This window comes from Trachemys scripta, chromosome 12 (assembly GCF_013100865.1).
Source record: "Trachemys scripta elegans isolate TJP31775 chromosome 12, CAS_Tse_1.0, whole genome shotgun sequence".
NCBI lineage: Eukaryota > Metazoa > Chordata > Testudines > Emydidae > Trachemys > Trachemys scripta.
The window spans coordinates 4072989-4093727 of record NC_048309.1 but is presented as its reverse complement, the minus strand read 5'-3'; the positions used below and the strand labels follow the sequence as shown (position 1 = coordinate 4093727).

At 38.8% G+C, this 20739-nt stretch overlaps 1 protein-coding gene across 5 annotated transcripts in view; it reads left to right on the top strand.

Annotated features, from left to right (window-relative positions):
- The window catches only part of ZBTB46 (zinc finger and BTB domain containing 46), a 100958-nt gene that overhangs the window by 16830 nt on the left and 63389 nt on the right, over positions 1-20739 (top strand). For all 5 annotated transcript variants that reach the window (XM_034786616.1, XM_034786615.1, XM_034786613.1 and 2 more), the window contains one exon: positions 10146-11115. In XM_034786616.1, the coding sequence (XP_034642507.1) occupies positions 10179-11115 (937 nt within the window). In that variant the 5' untranslated portion in view covers positions 10146-10178. The remainder of the gene's footprint in view (positions 1-10145; positions 11116-20739) is intronic.

Below are 20739 nucleotides of genomic sequence, written 5' to 3'. Positions count from 1 at the left end.
AGTACTGTAGTGTAGTCTCTTTATCATGAAAGTTGAATTTATGAATGTAGAATTACACGCAAAGAAAACCTGCTTTCAAAAATAAAGCAACGTCAAACTTTAGAGCCTACAAGTCTGCTCAGTCCTACTTCTTGTTCAGCCAATCGTTCAGACAAACAAGTTTGTTTACATGTGCAGGAGACAATGTTGCCCACTTCTTGTTTACAATGTCAGGTGAAAGGGAGAACAGGCGTTCACATGGCACTGTTGTAGCTGGCATTGCAAGATATTTGTGCCTGATGCGCTAAAGATTCATATGTCCCTTCATGCTTCGTCCACCATTCCAGAAGACATGCATCCATGCTGATGATGGGTTTTGCTCAATAATGATCCAAAGCAGTGCAGACCGACGCCTGTTGATTTTCATCATCTGAGTCAGATGCCACCAGCAAAAAGTTGATTTTCTTTTTTGGTGGTTCGGGTTCTGTATTTTCTGCATCGGAGTGTTGCTCTTTTAAGACCTCTAAAAGCATGCTCCACGCGTCGTCCCTCTCAGATTTTGGAAGGCACTTCAAATTCTTAAACCTTGGGTCAAGTGTGGTAGCTATCTTTAGAAATCTCACATTAGTACCTTCTTTGCAGTTTGTCAAATCTGCAGTGAAAGTGTTCTTAAAATGAATAACAGGCTGGGTCACCGTCTGAGACTGCTACAATTCTCCCCCAAGAAGTTCAGTCACAAGTTTAATTAACTTTTTTTTTTTTAACGAGCGTCATCAGCATGGAAGCATGTCCTCCATAATGGGGGCCAAAGCATGAAGGGGCATACAAATGTTGGGCATACAAATGTTTAGTATATCTGGCACGTAAATACCTTGCAATGCCAGCTACAAAAGTGCCATGTGAACGTCTGTTCTTACTTTCAGGTGACAGTATAAATAAGAAGTGGGCAGCATTATCTCCCATAAATGTAAACAAACTTGTTTGTCTTAGCGAGTGGCTGAACAAGAAGGAGGACCGGGTGGACTTATAGGCTCTAAAGTTTTACGTCGTTTTGTTTTTAGTGCAGTTATGTAACAAAGAAAAATCTACATTTGTAAGTTGTGCTTTCACGGTAAAGAGATTGAACTACAGTACTTGTGTGAGGTGAATACTATTTCTTTGGTTATCATTTTTACAATGCAAATATTTGTAATAAAAATAATATAAAATGAGCACTGTACACTTTGAATTCTGTATTGTAAGTGAAATCAATATATTTGAAAATGTAGAAAAACATCCAAAATATTTAATACATTTCAATTGGTATTCTATTGTTTAACAGTGTGATTTAAAACAGAGATTAATCGCGATTAATTTTTTTGAGTTAACTGCGATTGACAGCCTGATATATTTTTTTTTCTCACTTCTTGAACCAACAGGAGACTTGTAATCCACAGGCTACACCCGTCTGGGAGGAGACTCTTGCATACCTGCCATGAGGGGAACTCTTGTCCTTAGGCAGCACAGTGATTCTATCGGGGATTGCCATATTGCAGTGTTAGTTTGAGGTATAATTTGAGGGTTGCCCTAACCTGACTCCCTTGCACACACACAACTCTAGATTGAGTGAAGTGGTGCTTTAAACTCTAGCTAGCGGGCTAGTCGGGGCAGGAGGTGTGGGTTGAGCTAGTAATGGAGTAGGAGCTCAGCTATTCTGTGCTGCTAATACACTCTGTGCAGCTCAAATATTTTGTGGGACCGCTGTCATGTGAACTAGGCTAACTTGAGTGCAGTTAATGCAAGCTAACACTGCAGTGAAGGTAAGCAGTGGGTTGCTTGTTAGTATTTATGTAACTACCATAGGAAATCAGACAGACTGTTGTAGATGGAGGTCTGGGTTGGTGGTGCCCTACTTTTTCAACCTCAGTTCATACCACATTATTGGATATTTTATAAACGTGTTGCTAATATTTTTTTTTTTTTTTTGAGGAAGCTCTGTTTCTGTTGTGAACCCCAATGAATACTTTCCAAGTAGGAAATTATACAACACTTTAAACTTGAATACATTCTATTTGAAGTTTTTCCTAAAGGCTGGACGTTTGCATGTTATAGTTGTGTATTGGAAATGGGTTGCGTAAAGTAAAATTCCGTGGAATTAAGGAGGAATACATAGCAGCGCAAAGGTAGAATTTATGAAACTAAAATTTTAGTGACATCACATATGATATACTGGTGAAAGGATCTGGATAGACACATTACCCAAGAAAAATGGGATTTGATCTGGAAAAGAGGACTAGCATTCTCAATCTGAGATTTAGACTAAAATGCTTTTTCAAGGGTACCTCATATTGGTCAGGGGTGTGTGTGTATAGCTGAAGAAATTGTGGAGTGAGAGAAGATTTATGCATATATGGTGGACATGTCCACTCATTAGAGAGTATTAGTATGCAGCTTATTACCAAATACCACAATTTGTTGGATATTCATTGATCCTTTGGTAATCCTCCTGGGCTTTCTATGAGAAATGGTCACACATAAGGAAGTGAAGAATTAATCTCTCATCTGCTAGTAGCTGCAAGGTTACTGGTAGCCTTGGAAAAAGATAAATAGTCCAACACTAGAGGAATCATTCAGAAATGTGGGAGGTGGTGGTTATGTAAAAAATTGATGCACCAATTGTGTACCCAACACTATAGACAGAGGACAAATACTGTAGTTACTTAGCTATTTGGTTACGATTTATTCAGTACTCAGAGTATACTCATCTCTTCTCCCCCTCCTCGCCCACTCCCCGCCCCTCAAAAAAGAAACGCACTTTCCAACTTTTTTGAATATTAACAACTGATAGAGCTACCTGATTTGTTAAATGTGTAATCAGAAGTTTCACTCAGTTTTATAAAATCACCAAAACATCATGTTATGGTAATATGAAGATGCTCACTCTGTAGTATGGTAACACCTTATTTAATCATCGGATCTCTATTTTATTACTGTAAGTTTCTCTAAAGCTCATTGTTGTAATGATTGTTTTGTCTCCTGATATTTATATGGCAAGGATTTGTAAAGAGGTTAACTTCCTAAATTAATATAGTTTCAGAAAATATTTAATGACCTCAGTAATTATTTAAGTAGGTAATACTGTTTTGTGATGAGTGAAATATTGGCAACAGAATGTCTGCCAAAAAAGCCAATACAGCTCTTACTTACGTTTTTTTTATATCCTATCTCCTAGAACTGGAAGGGACCTTGTTTTGCATTTGATAACTGTGCAGACTGTTCTGATCCAAAACTGGAACTTCAGATTAAACAAAAAGAGATACATTTTCAAGAGTCTTACTAACATTAGACTTTGGAGAATTAAAGCATGTCAGAGAGATCGGTAGAGGTGTGTGTGTCTGTCTGTCACACTCATTCACTCACTCACAGAGATGTGGAGACCATGCAGTAGATGTTTCAAAATGTAGAACTAAAACCCCTCGTGAACCAAAGTTAGAGTAATGCTAATCCATACACTTAATAGTAAAGCTTTCAAGTTTAAGTTAATTGAGATTTGAATTTTAATACTCTGATGCTATGTTCGTTTAATTTAGTACATCTATTAATGGACCCTATTATTGTTAGTGAAATCATTCCAGAAGTTGTCAGTTATTGACTATTTTATTTTTTGAAATCTTTCATCTGGGTTAGTAGAAATGTGTTGGGCACATGTATGACTTCATCTAGTAAATATTTTCATTTTTTAAAAAATGCCATTTTCTTCAAAACTAGGACTTTTCTTATTAAATATTTCTATTTAACTCTTTGAGGAGCCACATTACATTTAAATACTAAGTAGAACTCAGGCCTAAATAATCCAATCCGAGTTAATTGAGATCTTGTTTAGAGTATTAAAAAGAGCTTTGATAAGCGCACATTTTAATAGTTTTGTCTGTGATGATCTGTTTTTCTAAAATTGACTTCTGCTCCACAATTTATTTTTCTTTAGTCTCAGATGCTTCCATTAGTTGTTAGAGGGGCTACATTTCTATAGAACTCCTTCCATTATTTCTCATAAATAGCTATATCTAATCACAAAGGAGGGTAGAAAACCCAAAATCTTAAAACCACAAAGCAGTGTGTAAAACTGGAACACGGGAGAGGAGGATTTTGAAGCTTACTGAATTAACTACTAGCAAATTGCCTTAAATTTAACTTGTGCTAATTCCCCAGTGATCCTTGACATAAAACAGATGCTCTAGTTTGACATGGGTAGACAAAAAAACTAATTCTTCTGAATTTGAGGCATATTTAATTTTCTCCCCCAAAGACCTCTTATATAAAAAGTACAATGATGTTATGAATGTGGAACAAAGTATATAAAGTGATCGGTTCTGTGACACGGATCAAGTAATTTATAACTGTTTCTCTCAAATTGGAAGATGTTAAACTTTACTAGTCAAACTGAACACAAATATTCTTATTATTGCCCACAAATTTGAAGATGACAGATAATGTGGAATTCTCTTGGTGGGATGGCCACTAGTCCTCACAAATAATATATTTGATGTCAGAAAGTATTTTTTTTTTGTCTCCTCCTGCCTATCACTCCCTCTGGAAAGACTCACAAGAAGTTTCTCCAAAGACTGAAGATAGCAGTCTCCAGACTTTCTTAAATTTAGGGAGACAGGAATGAGAAATTCAGTCTTTCTTTCCAGTAGTGAGGTGTTATCAGTTTTTTCCACTTTTCTTTTGTAGCTATTCTGCCAGTTTCAGATTTACAGTTGAGTGATTTTTGTTAGTCTCAGAGCTAGCTTGCTCCCCTTCCCTCAAGTAGATTAATCTAAGAACCCGAAGCTTAGAAAATTCTCAGCATGCAGCACATCTCTTTGCATCAAACATAAGCAACTTGTCTTCACTTTCAAGGCCCTTCACGGCCTATCTCCACCCTACCTGTCATGTCATTGTCTATCAAGAAGTTGACTCCCACCTCTGATTGGTTGCTGATGCCACCCTCCATTTCCTACTTATTAAACTGTTTTAAATAAGCACTTTCATGTTTTCTCCTATGCTGTCCATCACACTTGGGAGGAGCCCCTCCATAAACATCCGCAAAGTTATCGAAAGATGCTCCTTCAAAACGGTTCTTAAACTTTTATTTTTCCATGATACCTAGAAAAAGTTGATAGCACAACAATGGTCTAACTGCTGAGACCATTGTTTGTTATGCTGACCAATATTGTCCCATTGTTTTCTTTTACTCTATTTTGTCTCTTGTATTATCCTTAGATTGTAAGCTTTGTGGGACAGGGTGGTCTTTTTGTTTGTGTTTGTTCTACCAAAGTGGGATGTTGGTCCATGATTAAGGCTTTTAGGTGCTACAGTAATACAACTACGGTGCTTTTGCAGTAAGCCACTTTTCATGGCCCTGCAGAGCCTGGTTTCCAGTACTCTTACCACTCTTGTATTTAATATTTTAATAGAGCCTGAACTCAGAGCAGAATAATTGAGCTCCCCCACTTTATTTGGGCCGATCCTCACTTCAGACTGGCTTTAGTTCTCATGCAGTCTGCCTCTGTCTTGTCTGACAATATCACAGCTACTTACTGTCAGCCCTCCGCCTCAAGATTCCTGGCAGATTTGCATGGCCTACACTCCAAAGACCCTGCCCCATAGGGAAATATTTTTGGGGAGAGTCCAGAGTTTCACCCCCCAAATGTATCATCCAACTCCTGCCCTTCTTTGATTCGTGATTCTTTCATCCTGCCCAGAGGCTGCATCTTCTGCCAAGGTCTTGGTAAGTGGGAGGGAAGGCGATACTTGGTCCTTTATTGCTAGACTCTAGAATCTGGTCAGAATATGCTGAACAGGAAATAGCCAAATCCAGTTAGACGCTCTCCTCATCCAGTGAGGCTAGCAAGTGCTCTGTCTATAAGGACAAGGCTAGTAAAGATTGATCCAGGTCAGCTTCAGGGGCTCAGTCTCAAAAGGGTCTAGTTAAAGAAGCCCTGCTTGAATTTAAAACAAACCAAAAAACTAAGAAAAGGAGCAGGAGATTCACATCACAAGCTAGCACAGATTCCTTTATCCTAGCCATCTTCAATCTAGACACTTACACTGATTTCATCATTGTGGTACAAATGGCTTTTCTCTGTTGGAAGATAACTAGTAATGAGATATATATCCAGAAGGCAGACAACACACACAGTAAAAATATACATATAGCCAAAATAAGCTGAAGGAAACACAAGTAGTGGCAGAGGTCTTCCTTATCAAATGCTAGGGAAATTCTCTGAACTTGAGATGGAAGGCATTGAATAAGAAACCCAAGAAAGGTGGCTGCTGCTTAAATTCTTCAAGATGGGTGAAAATGTTGCTAAATACGCTTGATATTCATAGCAAAATAAGGAAAAGTAACTCCAAGGGGAGCCTGTTTCCAACGAAGTCCAAGAAGTTGCTCCCTTTCGTGTAAACTTTCATGTTGGAATGGGAACACCGAAAGGAAAGAACGAACGAACACACACACACACTGTTCACTTCATAACTGTGAGATTTCTTGCATCTTCCTTTGAATGGATTGATGGACCACACATCTGATCCTATAAGGTTGTTCCAATTTCCTAAAAGGCAAAGCTGACTTCTACAGCCTCTAAAAGTAGATGCAGCAGTGGCCTCTTTAATCAAAAATACTGTCCTTCCATCTGAGAAGGGGGCTTTCACGAGCCCACTGGTACAAAATTATGATGCTGTGGCAGTCATGTTCTAATCATCGATCACCGTATTTCTAGCCTAGACAGATCTAACAGTTTTTTCTTTCCAAGTCCAAACATTGGAAGAACTGATTTTCAAATGTTCTCTCACTTTGATGAGAGAAGACTCTGCCTAATTTGATGAGAGAAGACTCTGCCTAATAGGGTCTCTAAGGCTATGTCTACGCTACCGCTGGATCGACACTCTGGCAATCAATGCACTGGGGGTCGATTTAGCGGGTCTAGTGAAGACCCGCTAAATCGATGACAGAGCGCTCTCCAGTCGACCCAGTACTTCACCGGGAACGAAGGAGCAAGGTAAGTCAATGGGAGAGTGTCTCCTGTCAACCCCTACGTCGACCTAAGCTACATCGACTCCAGCTATGTTATTCACGTAGCTGGAGTTGTGTAATTTAAGTTGACTTACCGCAGTAGTGTAGACGAGGGCCAAGATTTGTGGCATGTGTAATGTCTTCCAGTGCAATCTCCACAACACCTATATCTGAGGACTTCTTGTTGAACCTGGAAATCTACCTGCAGTGATGTCATCCAGATATTCTGCAGGTACATAGCATCAGCCTCTTTTAATTCGTGCCAGAAAGGCTAGCCCTCTTATGGGTCTTGTTTTCCCTGGTGCTTCTTTAAAAGAGCTTCTGGCTACTCCCAAGGAAGAGGATAGATATTCCCAAGGAGGAAAATCTAGGGCTTACTCCATCTGGAATTTAAACACCAAAAATAACACATGGCTACCAGTTCTACCTGTCCAAGGGTTCCTCTGCCTTTGGAAGAGGCTACTATTTTCAAGCATCACTGGTCAAAGATCATGTGACTGGCACCAGAAGATACTACGCCATGGGATTTTCACATTCCTGAGGAGACAGTTATATTCTTGCAGACCTCAAGGAACCTCTGCAGACAAAGCAATGTGTGAAACAGTCGCTCATCTTCTGAAGTCTTATAGCATACTATACATCTATTGATCTAGACTATCTCCACATCCCAATTTCTGAAAGTCATTGGAGATGACTTAGTTTTGCATATTAGCTGCTTTCATGGGATGGGGAAGGAATCAAGGCATCACAACTTTTCATTCTGTGCAATGACTGACTTGTAAGGCACTCAGTACAGGGAGTATGGTAAAACTACTCAGATTTTCCAGGCAGAGGAATAGTCTGCCCTTGCCATGGATATTTTGTTCCAGCCTTGAAACAAGGAGCTTCTCTACTTCTGAGTGAGCCTTCTGCTTCGCAGAGCAATACCAAAAATGCAGTTGGAAAAAGTTGAAATACTTATAATTGCCCATACTAGCTGTGGCGGCCCTAGACCTCTAATATTTTGGTCTTCTGCATAGCACTGTCAGCCCGTTTTCATGGGAGGGGGGAGTTTTCTGCTTGATCAAGGCTCAGTGACAGACCCAGGACTGCTCACTTCCAGTTAACTTGCCTCATCAAAACAAAGTTCCGTTTCTAAATGAAATAAGGAAGTATCCTCTGCTTTATAATGGAGGCTCCTATGGACTCACAGCTATTAAACAATTAGACCCTAATTTATAATTGCATTTTAGAATAATTATTACAATGGAGATCAAACAAGATGAGTAGACTAGGTTTGAGATGGGCAAAAATTCTGCTGGAGAAGCCTTAAAATAATTATGGAACTAATTACACATACAATTGAAATTTTGGAAAAACTAGTGAATTCTGAGGTATGGTATTGGGGAGGAGTGCTTCAGAAGATTGTCTTGGCTTTGCCAGCTTCATGTATTCAAAATAATTTTTCTGAAGATGGAATTATTTCACCTGAGAGACAAAGATAATGTGCATAATGTCAACAGAAATAATTCTCTCAAGATCCTGGAAGGACAACACATGTCTGATAGAAGCTGAATGGATAATGAGCTTAATTCCTGGCATCACAGAAGAAAAATCAATCAGACTATAGGACAGAGGTGACTTATTTAATGCTGTATGAAAACCATATATGGACTATGTTCATGCTGATACTGGAAAATTAAATAGTAGTTTATCAATTCACAAGTGAATTTGATCCTACTTGCATTATGGAAAAAAAGTTAACCTTAACCAACCTTGTTTTATGAATTTCTTTAGAAGAAACAAGCTTGAACATTTAGTAGCTTTAAGAGGGGAGACTTCTGCTGACAGTTAATTAAAGATGGTCAGGGAAAATATACTGATGTTGGTGAAGCTAGTAACGTCATCCAGTCTTGGCAGGAATCTGCTGTGAGGGTCTTCTGAATTAGTGGGTAAAAGTCCAAGTCTGATGCAACAGATACTGTTTTGGGAGTCAGAGAATCCTTACTATGCATACATCCACAGTATCTGGTGAACAAATAGTGCTTTAGGGGCCCTTGATTGAAAAAAGGGTGGTTATATAGAGAATAAATCAAATCCATTCAGTTCAAAAAGTATGCCTGTCAAATAAATTGTATACAATACTATTTATCATGACACTAAAAATGTTTTGATCGTAAATAGAAAAGGAGTTAAAGTTTAGGTGAAATTAACTTCATAGTCTTCATACATTACAACTTTACTTGATTGAGTGAGGATTTAAAAAATTCCAAAATGTGGCTTCAGATCTTTGTCTGATTTTTCTCTGACACCGTAACAGCATTATAGCCCCAAAGCAACAATATAGCAAAGTAAATGGCTAGTTTCAATTGGCTTTTACTGTTTGAGTATTTAGTGTGTTATATGTAAGGTTTTTTTTTTTTCCCCCCTGAGGACATACTACTGCTACAGGGTACTATTCAGTGGTTTGCATCCGTTAGCATAGTTTCAACTCTACTTCTTGTTAATCAAATCTTAAATGATAAAAAACTGACAGGTATTTTACCTGGACCATTTCAATAACACAAAGCTTGTCTACAACACTAATGTGTTGCACGTTAATTGGACCATGCTGACTGCTGGTGTGCACTAAAGATTCCTTAGTGTTCTCTGACTTAGTGCTGCTTGAAACAGTACTATGTTAAAGCACACTAGGGAACCTTTAGTGCACACCAGAAGGGTATTCACGCAACAGTTAATGCACAACATGTTACTGCACTTCTGAAATCACACCTCCCATAGTGTGCATTATCCCACTGTGTAGACAAGCCCTTATTGATAATCTTTTTCACCATAATTCTGTGTTAATTTTAAGTATAATCAATGGTACATGTAAAATGTCTGAGATGTTCCTGCATATTTGAGATTGAACTTCCACTCTGATTTCTCTTAAAAATATGAATTATTTGAATACTAGCATTATGGATAAGATTAATCACATAAGGAACACACTGTCTGTGCTAGGCAATAATTTTTGTTTTATGGTGACAAGATAATCCTAGAAGAGCATTTAGTGTGGTGCAGTTTCATTTCCTTTCACCAGTGCTATTGACAAAATACATTTTTACGTTTGTTTTGCATTTTGAAGTAACACTTTCCTTTCTCCCTCCAGAGTCTGTGGACGAGAAAACACAAAGATTCCCAAATGAATAACCGAAAGGAAGATATGGAGATTGCCTCCCATTACCGTCATCTGCTTCGTGAGCTCAATGAGCAGAGACAGCATGGCATCCTCTGTGATGTTTGCATTATAGTGGAGGGGAAGATCTTTAAGGCTCACAAAAATGTTCTGCTCGGGAGCAGCCGCTACTTCAAGACTCTTTACTGCCAGGTGCAGAAGACATCTGACCAGGCCACAGTCACTCATTTAGACATTGTAACTGCACAGGGCTTTAAAGCCATCATTGACTTCATGTATTCTGCACACTTAGCATTGACGAGCAGAAATGTCATTGAGGTGATGTCAGCTGCTAGCTATCTTCAAATGACTGATATTGTACAAGCTTGTCACAATTTCATAAAAGCAGCTCTTGACATAAGTATAAAGTCTGATGCCTCAGATGATCTTGTTGATTATGAACTTGGGGCCGCTTCCAGCAGTAGTACAGATGCTTTGATTTCAGCAGTGGTGGCTGGTAGGAGTATTTCTCCGTGGTTAGCTCGACGAACAAGTCCAGCGAACTCTTCTGGAGATTCGGCCATTGCTAGCTGTCATGAAGGAGGGAGCAGTTATGGAAAAGAGGATCAGGAACCAAAAACAGATAGCCACGATGACATTTCATCCCAGTCTCTTTGGTCCAGTGACATGGGCTATGGGTCTTTGCGTATCAAAGAGGAGCAAATTTCACCATCTCACTATGGAGGGAATGAATTGCGTTCTGCCAAGGATAGTGCAATACAGAACAGTTTCTCAGAACAAGGAGCAGGGGATGGCTGGCAACCCACTGGACGCAGAAAGAATAGAAAAAATAAAGAAACTGTGCGTCATATTACACAGCAAGTAGAGACTGACAGCCGGGCAAGCTCTCCAGTGCCATCTTTTTTATCTGCCTCAGGATGGCCATACAACAGTCGTGACTCAAGTAAGGTTTTTGTTTTTGTTTTCTTTTGATTTTCAGCAATGAACAGCCGTAGTAATGCAAATATAGATAGTATTTTGCTTATGGCACACTGTTGTCATTCACTGAAATAAAAATATTAAGAACTTCTGGGGATTGATAATGGAATATAGAACCTTATATCTTTAGGTCATTTATCCAAACTTATCTCTGGATAGTAGAGAACTGAAGTCATAGTCATCTCATAGATATTAATTTGTCTGTGAATAAAATAGTGGCTTAAGTCAGGTCCTTGATGTACAATTGTCTGTCACCAAAACTGCCATTCTTAGTAGCAGTGTTGGTAAAGGACTGAAATTGGACTTGCCCACCTGCTAAAATAATCATTTCAGGTCAGGGCTGAGGAGCACTGGTTGTATAGAGTAAGGAGTCTTTTAATTGCTACTGCATGTGCTCTAATCTCTGCATCTTAATGAGATTACTGTTTCTAACACTGCCTTCTGGTACCTATAGGAGCACCAGTTTCACTCGTATGGCCTACTTAGATCACTCCTCAATGGAGGAACAGCTATGGTGTTGACAGAAGGGGCAATTAAGGACAACATAGCATCCACGTTCCTCCTTAATCAACTGTCAGCCAAGTGTTAGTGGCTTTACGAATGGAAGTCCTCATGTAGTTTTATGGTTTAGACCCTCTATTAGTTTATTATGAATATCTGCAGTCTTTCAGATGAGCAGCTTTAAATGCGTTGCAAGGAAGACAAACACACTCTTCGACTCTTTTTGAATCTTCATCAGTGTTTATCTTTAAAATAATATGAAAATTGTCTAGCTACATTCACTTTATCCACCAATTATTTAGGTTCAAGAATAAATATTTGCCTATCAAAATTATAGCTGAGATTTTCAAAGGAGCCTGAGCATGTTAAGTGCCCAACTGCCATAGAATTTCAATGAGTACAAGGTGCTCAACTCCCTTGGCCTTCTTTGGAAATCCCAGCCTGTCATGAGTTATTAACCAAATCTACGTTACTGCATGCTGGTACATAAAGCCAGGAAAAAGGGAGGGGTGTGTGTATGTGTGAGAGAGAGAGGTGTAATGTATAAAGTAAATACAATTATATGTTTTCATATTTCTTGTAAGAAACAACTATAATTTTAGGAAAAAATTCTACATAATTGATACTATTTGAAGTTGAAGGGCAGTATTAGTGAAATATTTGTGGTCTGGAATTTGAATGTTAAATGTCACGGAAAGTCAAATTAGGTGGAATGAGTAACAGTCTAGAAATATTTTTGGATTTATTTTGTTGTGTGCAGCAACAAGCTTGCATATAATTTTGATCATCCTTATTGGTTAATGATAAAAACCTAAATAATTTTAATTTAAACCAACAATGCCAAATGATAATATTGGCTTACAATGAATTTTGGATTTATAGTTCTCAAACTTCAGAGTATTCTTGAATAAAGCCTGTTGTTCCCGTTAAGTGCCTATGATGTTATTCAAGCATAAGTATTTCTGGCTTGCACACAACCCCATAAAAACCACTCAAGCATTTATATTATTCAAACTGCGGACATTTTTGGACTGGTTTATAGAGTAAAATACAGGTATGCTGGAATGGCTGCAAAAATGGAACTGCAAAACTAAATTGCAGGGATATGTTCGAGGATTGTTTTAAAAGTATAGTTTCTTAAAACATACGTCAGAGATTCTGCTGTTGGAATTAATAGGGTCTGTGTCACTGAGTTCCTAATTATTACGATACTGAACAGTATTAACTTGAAAATGGTCACAAAAACACCCTACCCCCACCCAAAAGAGATTTCCAGCATTGATTCAGAGCAGTCTTCAGACATCTGCTTCAGTGGACACTATCAAATAGTTTAGGATGGCCTTAAATCTACATTTTGTGTGTTAAAACTAGGGCTGTCAAGCGATTAAAAAAATTAATCATGATTAATCACACTGTTAATAATAGAATACCACTTATTTAAATATTTGTGGATGTTTCCTACATTTTCAAATATATTGATTTCAATTACAACACAGAATACAAAGTGTACAGTGCTCATTTTATATTTATTTTTTATTACAAATATTTGCACTGTAAAAATGATAAACAAAAGAAATAGTATTTTTCAATTCACCTCATACAAGTACCGCTGTGCAATCTCTTTATGGTGAAAGAGAAACTTACAAATGTAGATTTATTTTTCTTACGAAAGCAATTATGTGAACCCCAAGGGAGGAGAAACTGCTTTTGTAGTTGGCCAACTTGGTGTTCGCACCTCAACTGCTAGAAAAGGGTCTCATCCTCCCTGACTGAACTAACCTCATTATCTCTAGACTGATTCTTGCCTGCATATTTATACCTGCCTCTGGAAATTTCCACCACATGCGTCTGACGAAGTGGGTATTCACCCACGAAAGCTTATGCTCCAATACTTCTGTTAGTCTATAAAGTGCCACAGGACTCTTTGTCGCTTTTATTTATTGTTCACTGTTGAAATGGAGTGAAATGCCAGAAATAAACAAACGGGGGTGATGCCAGCACAGATAGGGACCTACAGAGATCTGGCTGCTGCACCGCAAACACTATTTTCCTGAATACAGGCAATCTTTCTGAAGAAGGGAGGTATCTGAAGGCTGGCCAGCCCGTGGTATTCCCACTTAAGCCAGCTGGAGAATTGATCAGAGACAGAATTCTCCTCCTCTTTACTGTTGCAGAGTGATGTTGCTTCTTTGCAGCATATGTACCAGCTCTCCACAAGACTCTGTTCTCTGCCACAAGAGTAGGCTTGGCTTGAATGCTGCTCGGCACACTTCTGCGAGAGCACTCTGTGATCCATCAAAGTGCCAGCATCAATCCCTAGAAGTGTTTTAAGTGACCAAGACGCACTGTTTTTCTGTTTCACACCTTGTGTATTTGCTTCCTTAATCTTTGATACTTAGGATGCTTGCCAGTTGCAAATTTCCTTCCTGTGCCCAGTTCTGCAGGTACGTTGGATGAAATGAAATCTAATTAAATAGGCTATTCACGTGAGTTCACTTCACCATTCCAGTGGGTGGAGATAGGAAAAAATCAGAGCTTAGTTTACCACTTCCTCCACTCCTATGCGTAATAGGGCTTTCTGCCTCAAATTAATATTTTCCATCTCCAGCAGGTGGAAGCAACCCTCTTGCTAGCTACTAAATCTAATAAACTGCTAGGCTTCAGAACTGAGCTTAGGTTAGTCACTGATATTTTTTGGTTTCTTTAGCTTCTTAATTACCTATTTATTTAGTGTCCAAAAATATGCTAAGCACCTCATAAAGCTGTAATAGATATGCCCCAGCCCCAGAGAACTGATCATCTAAATAGATAAAAACAAGAGATGATGGCAAATGCATGCCATATGCAAGCAAAGTGTTAGAGGTAATGTTTAGCATGTTTTGTTACCATTACCTTTTAACAAATGCCAGCCCCCTCCTTACTGTGAATTTAATAGCCTCCACCCTAATGAAAATCTTTTCAAACAGTCCCTAACTTTTTATGTAAGGTTCTCTGTCCTCTTTGCTAATCTGAAAGTGGTCTTAGCCATTCAACCCATAGCCAAGGTGGAAAAAGTACTACTTCAATTGAAGGAATTGGTGCTTGATACACCATCGTCATGTGTCTGTTTGGGATACCTAGGAGAAAAAATTATTTAAAACTTACTACAGATTTTGAGGCCTCATCTCCTCTTCATCTTGTTGAAATCTGACTGGAAGTATCTTGAGACATCTGATTGTCCTGGAATCAGGTCTTTTAGAATAGTATTTGCAAATAATACGAGGCCACAGGTTAGTGTAGACCTTCTGGCAGCCTAAAATGATGATTCCCTGAAGGCCATTACAGGTTTATAGTCTGAAAGTGTTGATACCTTGCACTTGTACTGCCTTAGAATTTTCTCTAGACCCTATATAAATAGGAAGAAGCATGATCGGTTGTGGCTTTTTGGAGTGGGAGGAGAGTAATACAGGGTTCCATTGTCATCGCCAAGTGCCCTTAATTTATTGGTAACTTTTGATGGTGGGTATTTTAGAGTTGCTGGGTTGACATAGGAAAAGAATGAAAGTAATTTATTTCCTTGTTAGGACTTGAAGTAACCAGTGCTAGCCCAGAAACCCCTCCTGTTTTTTGCAGAAATAATTCATGCATTAAAACTTTGATGCTATTATGGAGTTGATTATATAGTAAGTTATTTTCTGAAATTCTTTGCTAGTGTACACAACTGAACTGTAAAGGAGCTACCAGTCCTTCAGAGTACTGGTGCTTATTTCAGTGGGAAACATACATTTTGTCAATACAGACACTGCATATTAGAAGGGTCCTAAATACCATAGCAGGCTGTATTTAAACCCACTAGAGTGGAGCCTCAAACCCCAAAATATTCAGATTCTTGGTGAAAAGGCCAAGAGAATAATCCATGGATCTGTTGACTCCCTATCCCAGATGTGAATAGAGACACTGCTTTGCTTCCCTGAATTCCACTACACCGCAGGCCAGTTAATTAAATAAAGCAAAGGTGTGGAGTGGTTCTGATAACATTGTATTGGCCACAGGCACCATGGTACTTAGATACTATAGAAATAGCAAATGGGGAAAGAGATTCTTACTGTTCCCCATTAAGTCTGGATCCACTTTCTCCAGGAAGGAATGCAGAAGCAGGATTTGCAAAAGAATCTGGAGTAAATTGAGATTCTAGACTGCTGAAAATGTGACAAATGCGTCATAGTCCGAAACAGATAAGTTGCAATTTTTGAAGGATGGCCTTAATCGCACAAAATGTTTGTGCATCCCCTCTCATTGAGATCTTTGGTGGTATCCGGGAGGTGAAAAAGGTTCTAGCTTGGTGAAGTTTGCTAGGTCAGCTCTGTGGTCCAGTTTACATGTTTCCTGGCATCTGTGGACACTTTATTTAGCTGAAAGGGTCTTTCATGCAGATTTCTTTAGTACTTTTGCTGTGTTCCTTTCCCATTGCTATTTGGATTACTGTAAATTGTCTTGCCAGTCTGTCTTTCCCTTTCCTCATATCTGGGATATGCTGGGGGGGTTTTCTCATAATTTAGGATACTTTAATTGCCTTACCTGTCAGTTGCTTTCCTATGAGATGCCTGTCAATCCACCCTCCTTTTTTCAGTTTGGGGGAAAAAACACTATACTGTTTTCTCTGTGTTTTAAGTGTATGCTATTTAGTTGTTCTTGTAGCTAGGCAGAGCAAAGGGGGTAAAGTTCCTGGGATGTTCTTGTTTACTGACATCTCTACACTGTATTCATATCTGCCAAGTAATAGGAGCAACCACCTTCACATGATTACTAGACCTTCACTTGGTTAATCTGCTAGTTTCTTTTTTGCAAGTCAATTATTGGGGGGAAAAAAGTACTCCGCTGTTCCTTTAAGAAGGTTTTGAGACTTGTGGAAAGATGTATGCGCCTTTACAGTAAGTCTTTTCTGACAAAATGTACTAGAATCACAACTTTTAAAATATAATTTGAGAAATGTATTTTCACATTGCAACTTTTGTACAATTGTTTAACCAAGAAGAAGCTTTTTACAGAGATTTAGCTTAAGAACTTGGCTGGCTTATTTTTCAACTTCTTGTTATAAACCCTTTAGCATTAGTAAAGAATTAAAATGCTGCTTCTTGGATTATTCTGAATATAAAAGAAGCATCTGAAGTTTCAGACAAGGTCTTGTTTATTTTTTAGACTGTTCTGTTAGTGTTAGGAATATTCCCTTTACAGGATTAAATAGAGTCAGACTCTGGACTATAGGATTTGATGGTATTAAAGGTTGGCCTCACAGAGGTCAGTTATCTTCACAGGAAGAGCTGTTAGCCTTGCAAAACAGATGGTTGCTTTTCTCATATAATTGAAACGTCTGCCTGTATATGTGTGTGTGTGTTTGAGAAATTGATTAACGGTTTTGCTAATACATGTCAATTCAAGCACAGTAGTTCTGGTTCAGAAATTTATTTCTAAGGAAACACTCCCACTCATCTTTTGAATCTTTGCTCCCAAAAGCGTGGAATGCTTGTTAATGGTTTAAAATAAATAAAGAAATAAAAGTCATGTAGCAGTAGATGATAATTTTTCAAACCAAAATTGAATACATTAGTTTTCCAAGATACAGAGTCTGTGGACCTTATAACCAAGTTTCAGCAACTAGCACACGTAAGAGCTGTATTTTGAATGAGAGACTCTAGTTGTTACATTAATCTTATGGGGTTTAAAGGGATATCGCTACCAAATTCATCTACCATCACAACTGAGTCATATTTCCAAGAAGTACATTGTGCAATTATTATCTAATTAATATTAAAATGCCTTAAAATTGTTGGGACCTGAGAAACCCAAACACTCTCCAGTCAAAACCCTTTATGCTGTGAAACATCTAATGTTGCCAATGGCGTGGAAGGCTCAGCCACATAGTTTGATTAGAACGCCACACAGTCCTGCTGCCTGCTATTGGAGGACTGTCATCTGTAGTCCTGGTGGAGAATTCAGTTGGCTGCACGCTCTGTTATTTTTGAAGCGAAATTAAGAATGCTAAATGATACAAAGGGGTGTTTTGTAAAATTGAACAAGAATAAAAGCAAGAGAAAACATGCAGTCTCTTCATCCTCTAATATTTTCATACAATGTTTTAACTCTCTCTAAGCATATAGCATCAACTTCACTATTTAAATATGTTTCTTTAAAGAGTGGAGGAGAAAGTGCCTGTAGGCTACCAGAGCAGTGCAAGCATTTGATGTGTGTTCAAACTAAAGGGTCAAAATGTCAACAAACTATTTCCATTTTCACATAAAGTGAAAAGAGAAACCCTAGAAAAAAAAAGTTTTAATTGATTTAAGCTGCTAAGGTAGTATTTACTAAACGAAGACAACCTTGGTTCTAAAGTAAGTGTTCAGTTTGGTCTCTGTGGGGAGTGGTATGTATAACTGCGAAATATTCCATGAAATGTTGTTCAGAGCATTTAAGTAGGTTTAAAAAACCCTCAAGAAGTATTTCTTTATCAAGATAACAAAAAAAATTAGTGTGGCACTTCTGTGCAAAACTGCTATTGAATACAGATGTCAAACTTATTTACCTAAAAGATTTTAATAATTGGAAGGGCAATACTGTACTAACTTTCTTATTTTGCACATTAGCTTGAACACTACTTGAAGATACTTTAAGACTGCTATAGGAGTAGAAAGAGAGTGAATAGAGCAATGTATTGGGTTCTGTTCCATGAGATTGGAGTGAAGAGTGGTCTTGCTGAACTGAAGAATAAAACTTGAATACCTTTGATAGTACACTAGACTCGTGAAGGAATGATATCTCTGAAAATTAAAATACTCTGTCATAACACAGAGCAGCCTTGTTTATACCCTGCTTAGGTTCCTAGTCCACAAAATTTTCTCAATATTTTTTGGCTTGCAAGAATGTCTTTCTACAAGTTATCAAGATTCCCATCACACATTGACCTTGATATCCAAAGCCTTCAGATCCTGACTGACAGGTCTGTCATGGTTACAAGTCTAGATGCACCTCTGTCTCCTTTCTGGTTTCTGAGTGTACCCCATCAAGTGTCTACCTCTCCTGGGATGGAAGCCACAATTTTTCCCTTCGCAGATGGGGGCCTTGGCTGATGGTAGCCTGTGTACCAACTGTACTTACACTGCAAGTCCAAGTGGAATTTAGTATTTGGTTTTCTTCCCTTGCAGCGGTTTTCAAACTTCATTGCACTGCGACCCCTTTCTGACAACAAAAATTACTATGTGACTTGGTGGGGGGGAAGCAGGAGTGGAGCCCAAGCACTGCTGCCCCAGGCTGAAGCCCTTGGGCTTCGGCCCCTGGCATCACCAAATCTAACACTGGCCCTGTCAACCCCATTAAAATGGGGTCACAACTCACTTCGGGGTCACAACCCGCAGTTTGAGAACTGCTGCCTTAGGGAGTCTGACCAGTGGTGAATATGGCGACAGGTCATTTCTATTGACCTATTAGGAACAATGATCTAGCAGAATACTATTTGCTGAGGTAAACTGCCAACCATGGTCCCAGAAGGACTTGTGTTCTCAAGCTTATATCCAGCAAATGGAGTTTCCTGTGATAGACCTTTTTGCCCCCAAGAACAAATGGTCTCTGTTCTTTGCCAGAATATGTACCCGCCCAAGGTCCTTGGGGAGGCATTTACAGCTGTTGCGTCTTTGCTGCTATAGTATCAGAGGGGTAGCCGTGTTAGTCTGGATCTGTAAAAAGCAACTGAGGGTCCTGCGGCACCTTTAAGACTAAAAGATGTATTGGAGCATAAGCTTTCGTGGGTGGATGCCCACTTCGTCGGATGCATCTGACGAAGTGGCATCCACCCACGAAAGCTTATGCTCCAATACATCTGTTAGTCTTAAAGGTGCCACAGGACTCTCAGTTGCTTTTTGCTGCTATAGTTGTTCAAGATAGCTTCTTCACACATGTGTAGTCACACTTTTGATTGTAGTGTATACTTACCCTAACAGCTATTGTAGTACAAAAAACCCCCACTGAAATCCTTTTCGGTTCATTATTTTCCCTCTTTCCAGATATGAAGTCTCCTACCTGCAAGCTATTCTCACCCCTCTACTAAAAATGCCCAGGCACTAGCCTTTCAAAATCTCTCCAAGCTGTTACTCGCCCATCCTTCCCAGCAGCTATCCCTCTTTCCAACTCCGCTACTAAATTTTTCTGTAGTCCCACATCACATTACAGCCCCACAAATTGGTATGCAACCCTTCTGTAATAACTTAATCCATCACCCTAGGATATAGGAAGTGTATCTGCAAGGAAGAAGAGATAGTAATATGCACTAAAAATCCCATTTTAGATAGTGTTTTCAAAGTGTCTGAAATTTTTGCAAATAAACCAGAGATTCAGTCTATACCTGGATGAGATGGCTAAGAGACTTTTTCCTTCTGAGCAAGATGCAAACTTCAAAATTGTTAGGTTTTACAGCAGAAAAATTAACCTTATTCCATGTACTCTCCATCATAAATAAGCTTCCACTATTTTTCTTAAATATTCACAGATCAACTTAAAAGAATTTGCACAGTACTGCAGAAGTTTGAGAAATACTAATGCCCCCATATGCCTTTTCTAACCTCTTGCCTAGGTTAGGTAAGGGAATAAGCAACCTTTTTTGACCTAGTGTTAAAGCTGCTACTCAAGACTTCTGTCCCTGCCTCCTTGAAGGTTAGAAATTATTTTGAGGCACCTATCAGCGCTTGTCCCAAACATCATCACATAACCTAGTCAAGTTGTCTAAAGTAAGAATTACTGGCAACTTGTAGAGAGAAAAGTGCAGATTTTAAAGGAGGAAAATAATGCATCTACTTGGATACTAAAAAGATCTTCAGGAGATGAGACCAGAACATACATGACAAAGTATTGAAATGCTGCATATAGCATGGTAGGCAAAATCTTTGTCTCCTACAGGCTGCAATGGCATTTCAGATTGCCAGAGCGATTCAATCTTTTGTCCATCATGGTTCATATTTCCCTCCCAACTTGCCTGTCTTTATTGCAGCCTGGCTGGTTGGCTCCATTATTACCACCACCACCACCAAAAAAAGGTGCCCTTGATGGGAATTGTACTCTTAAA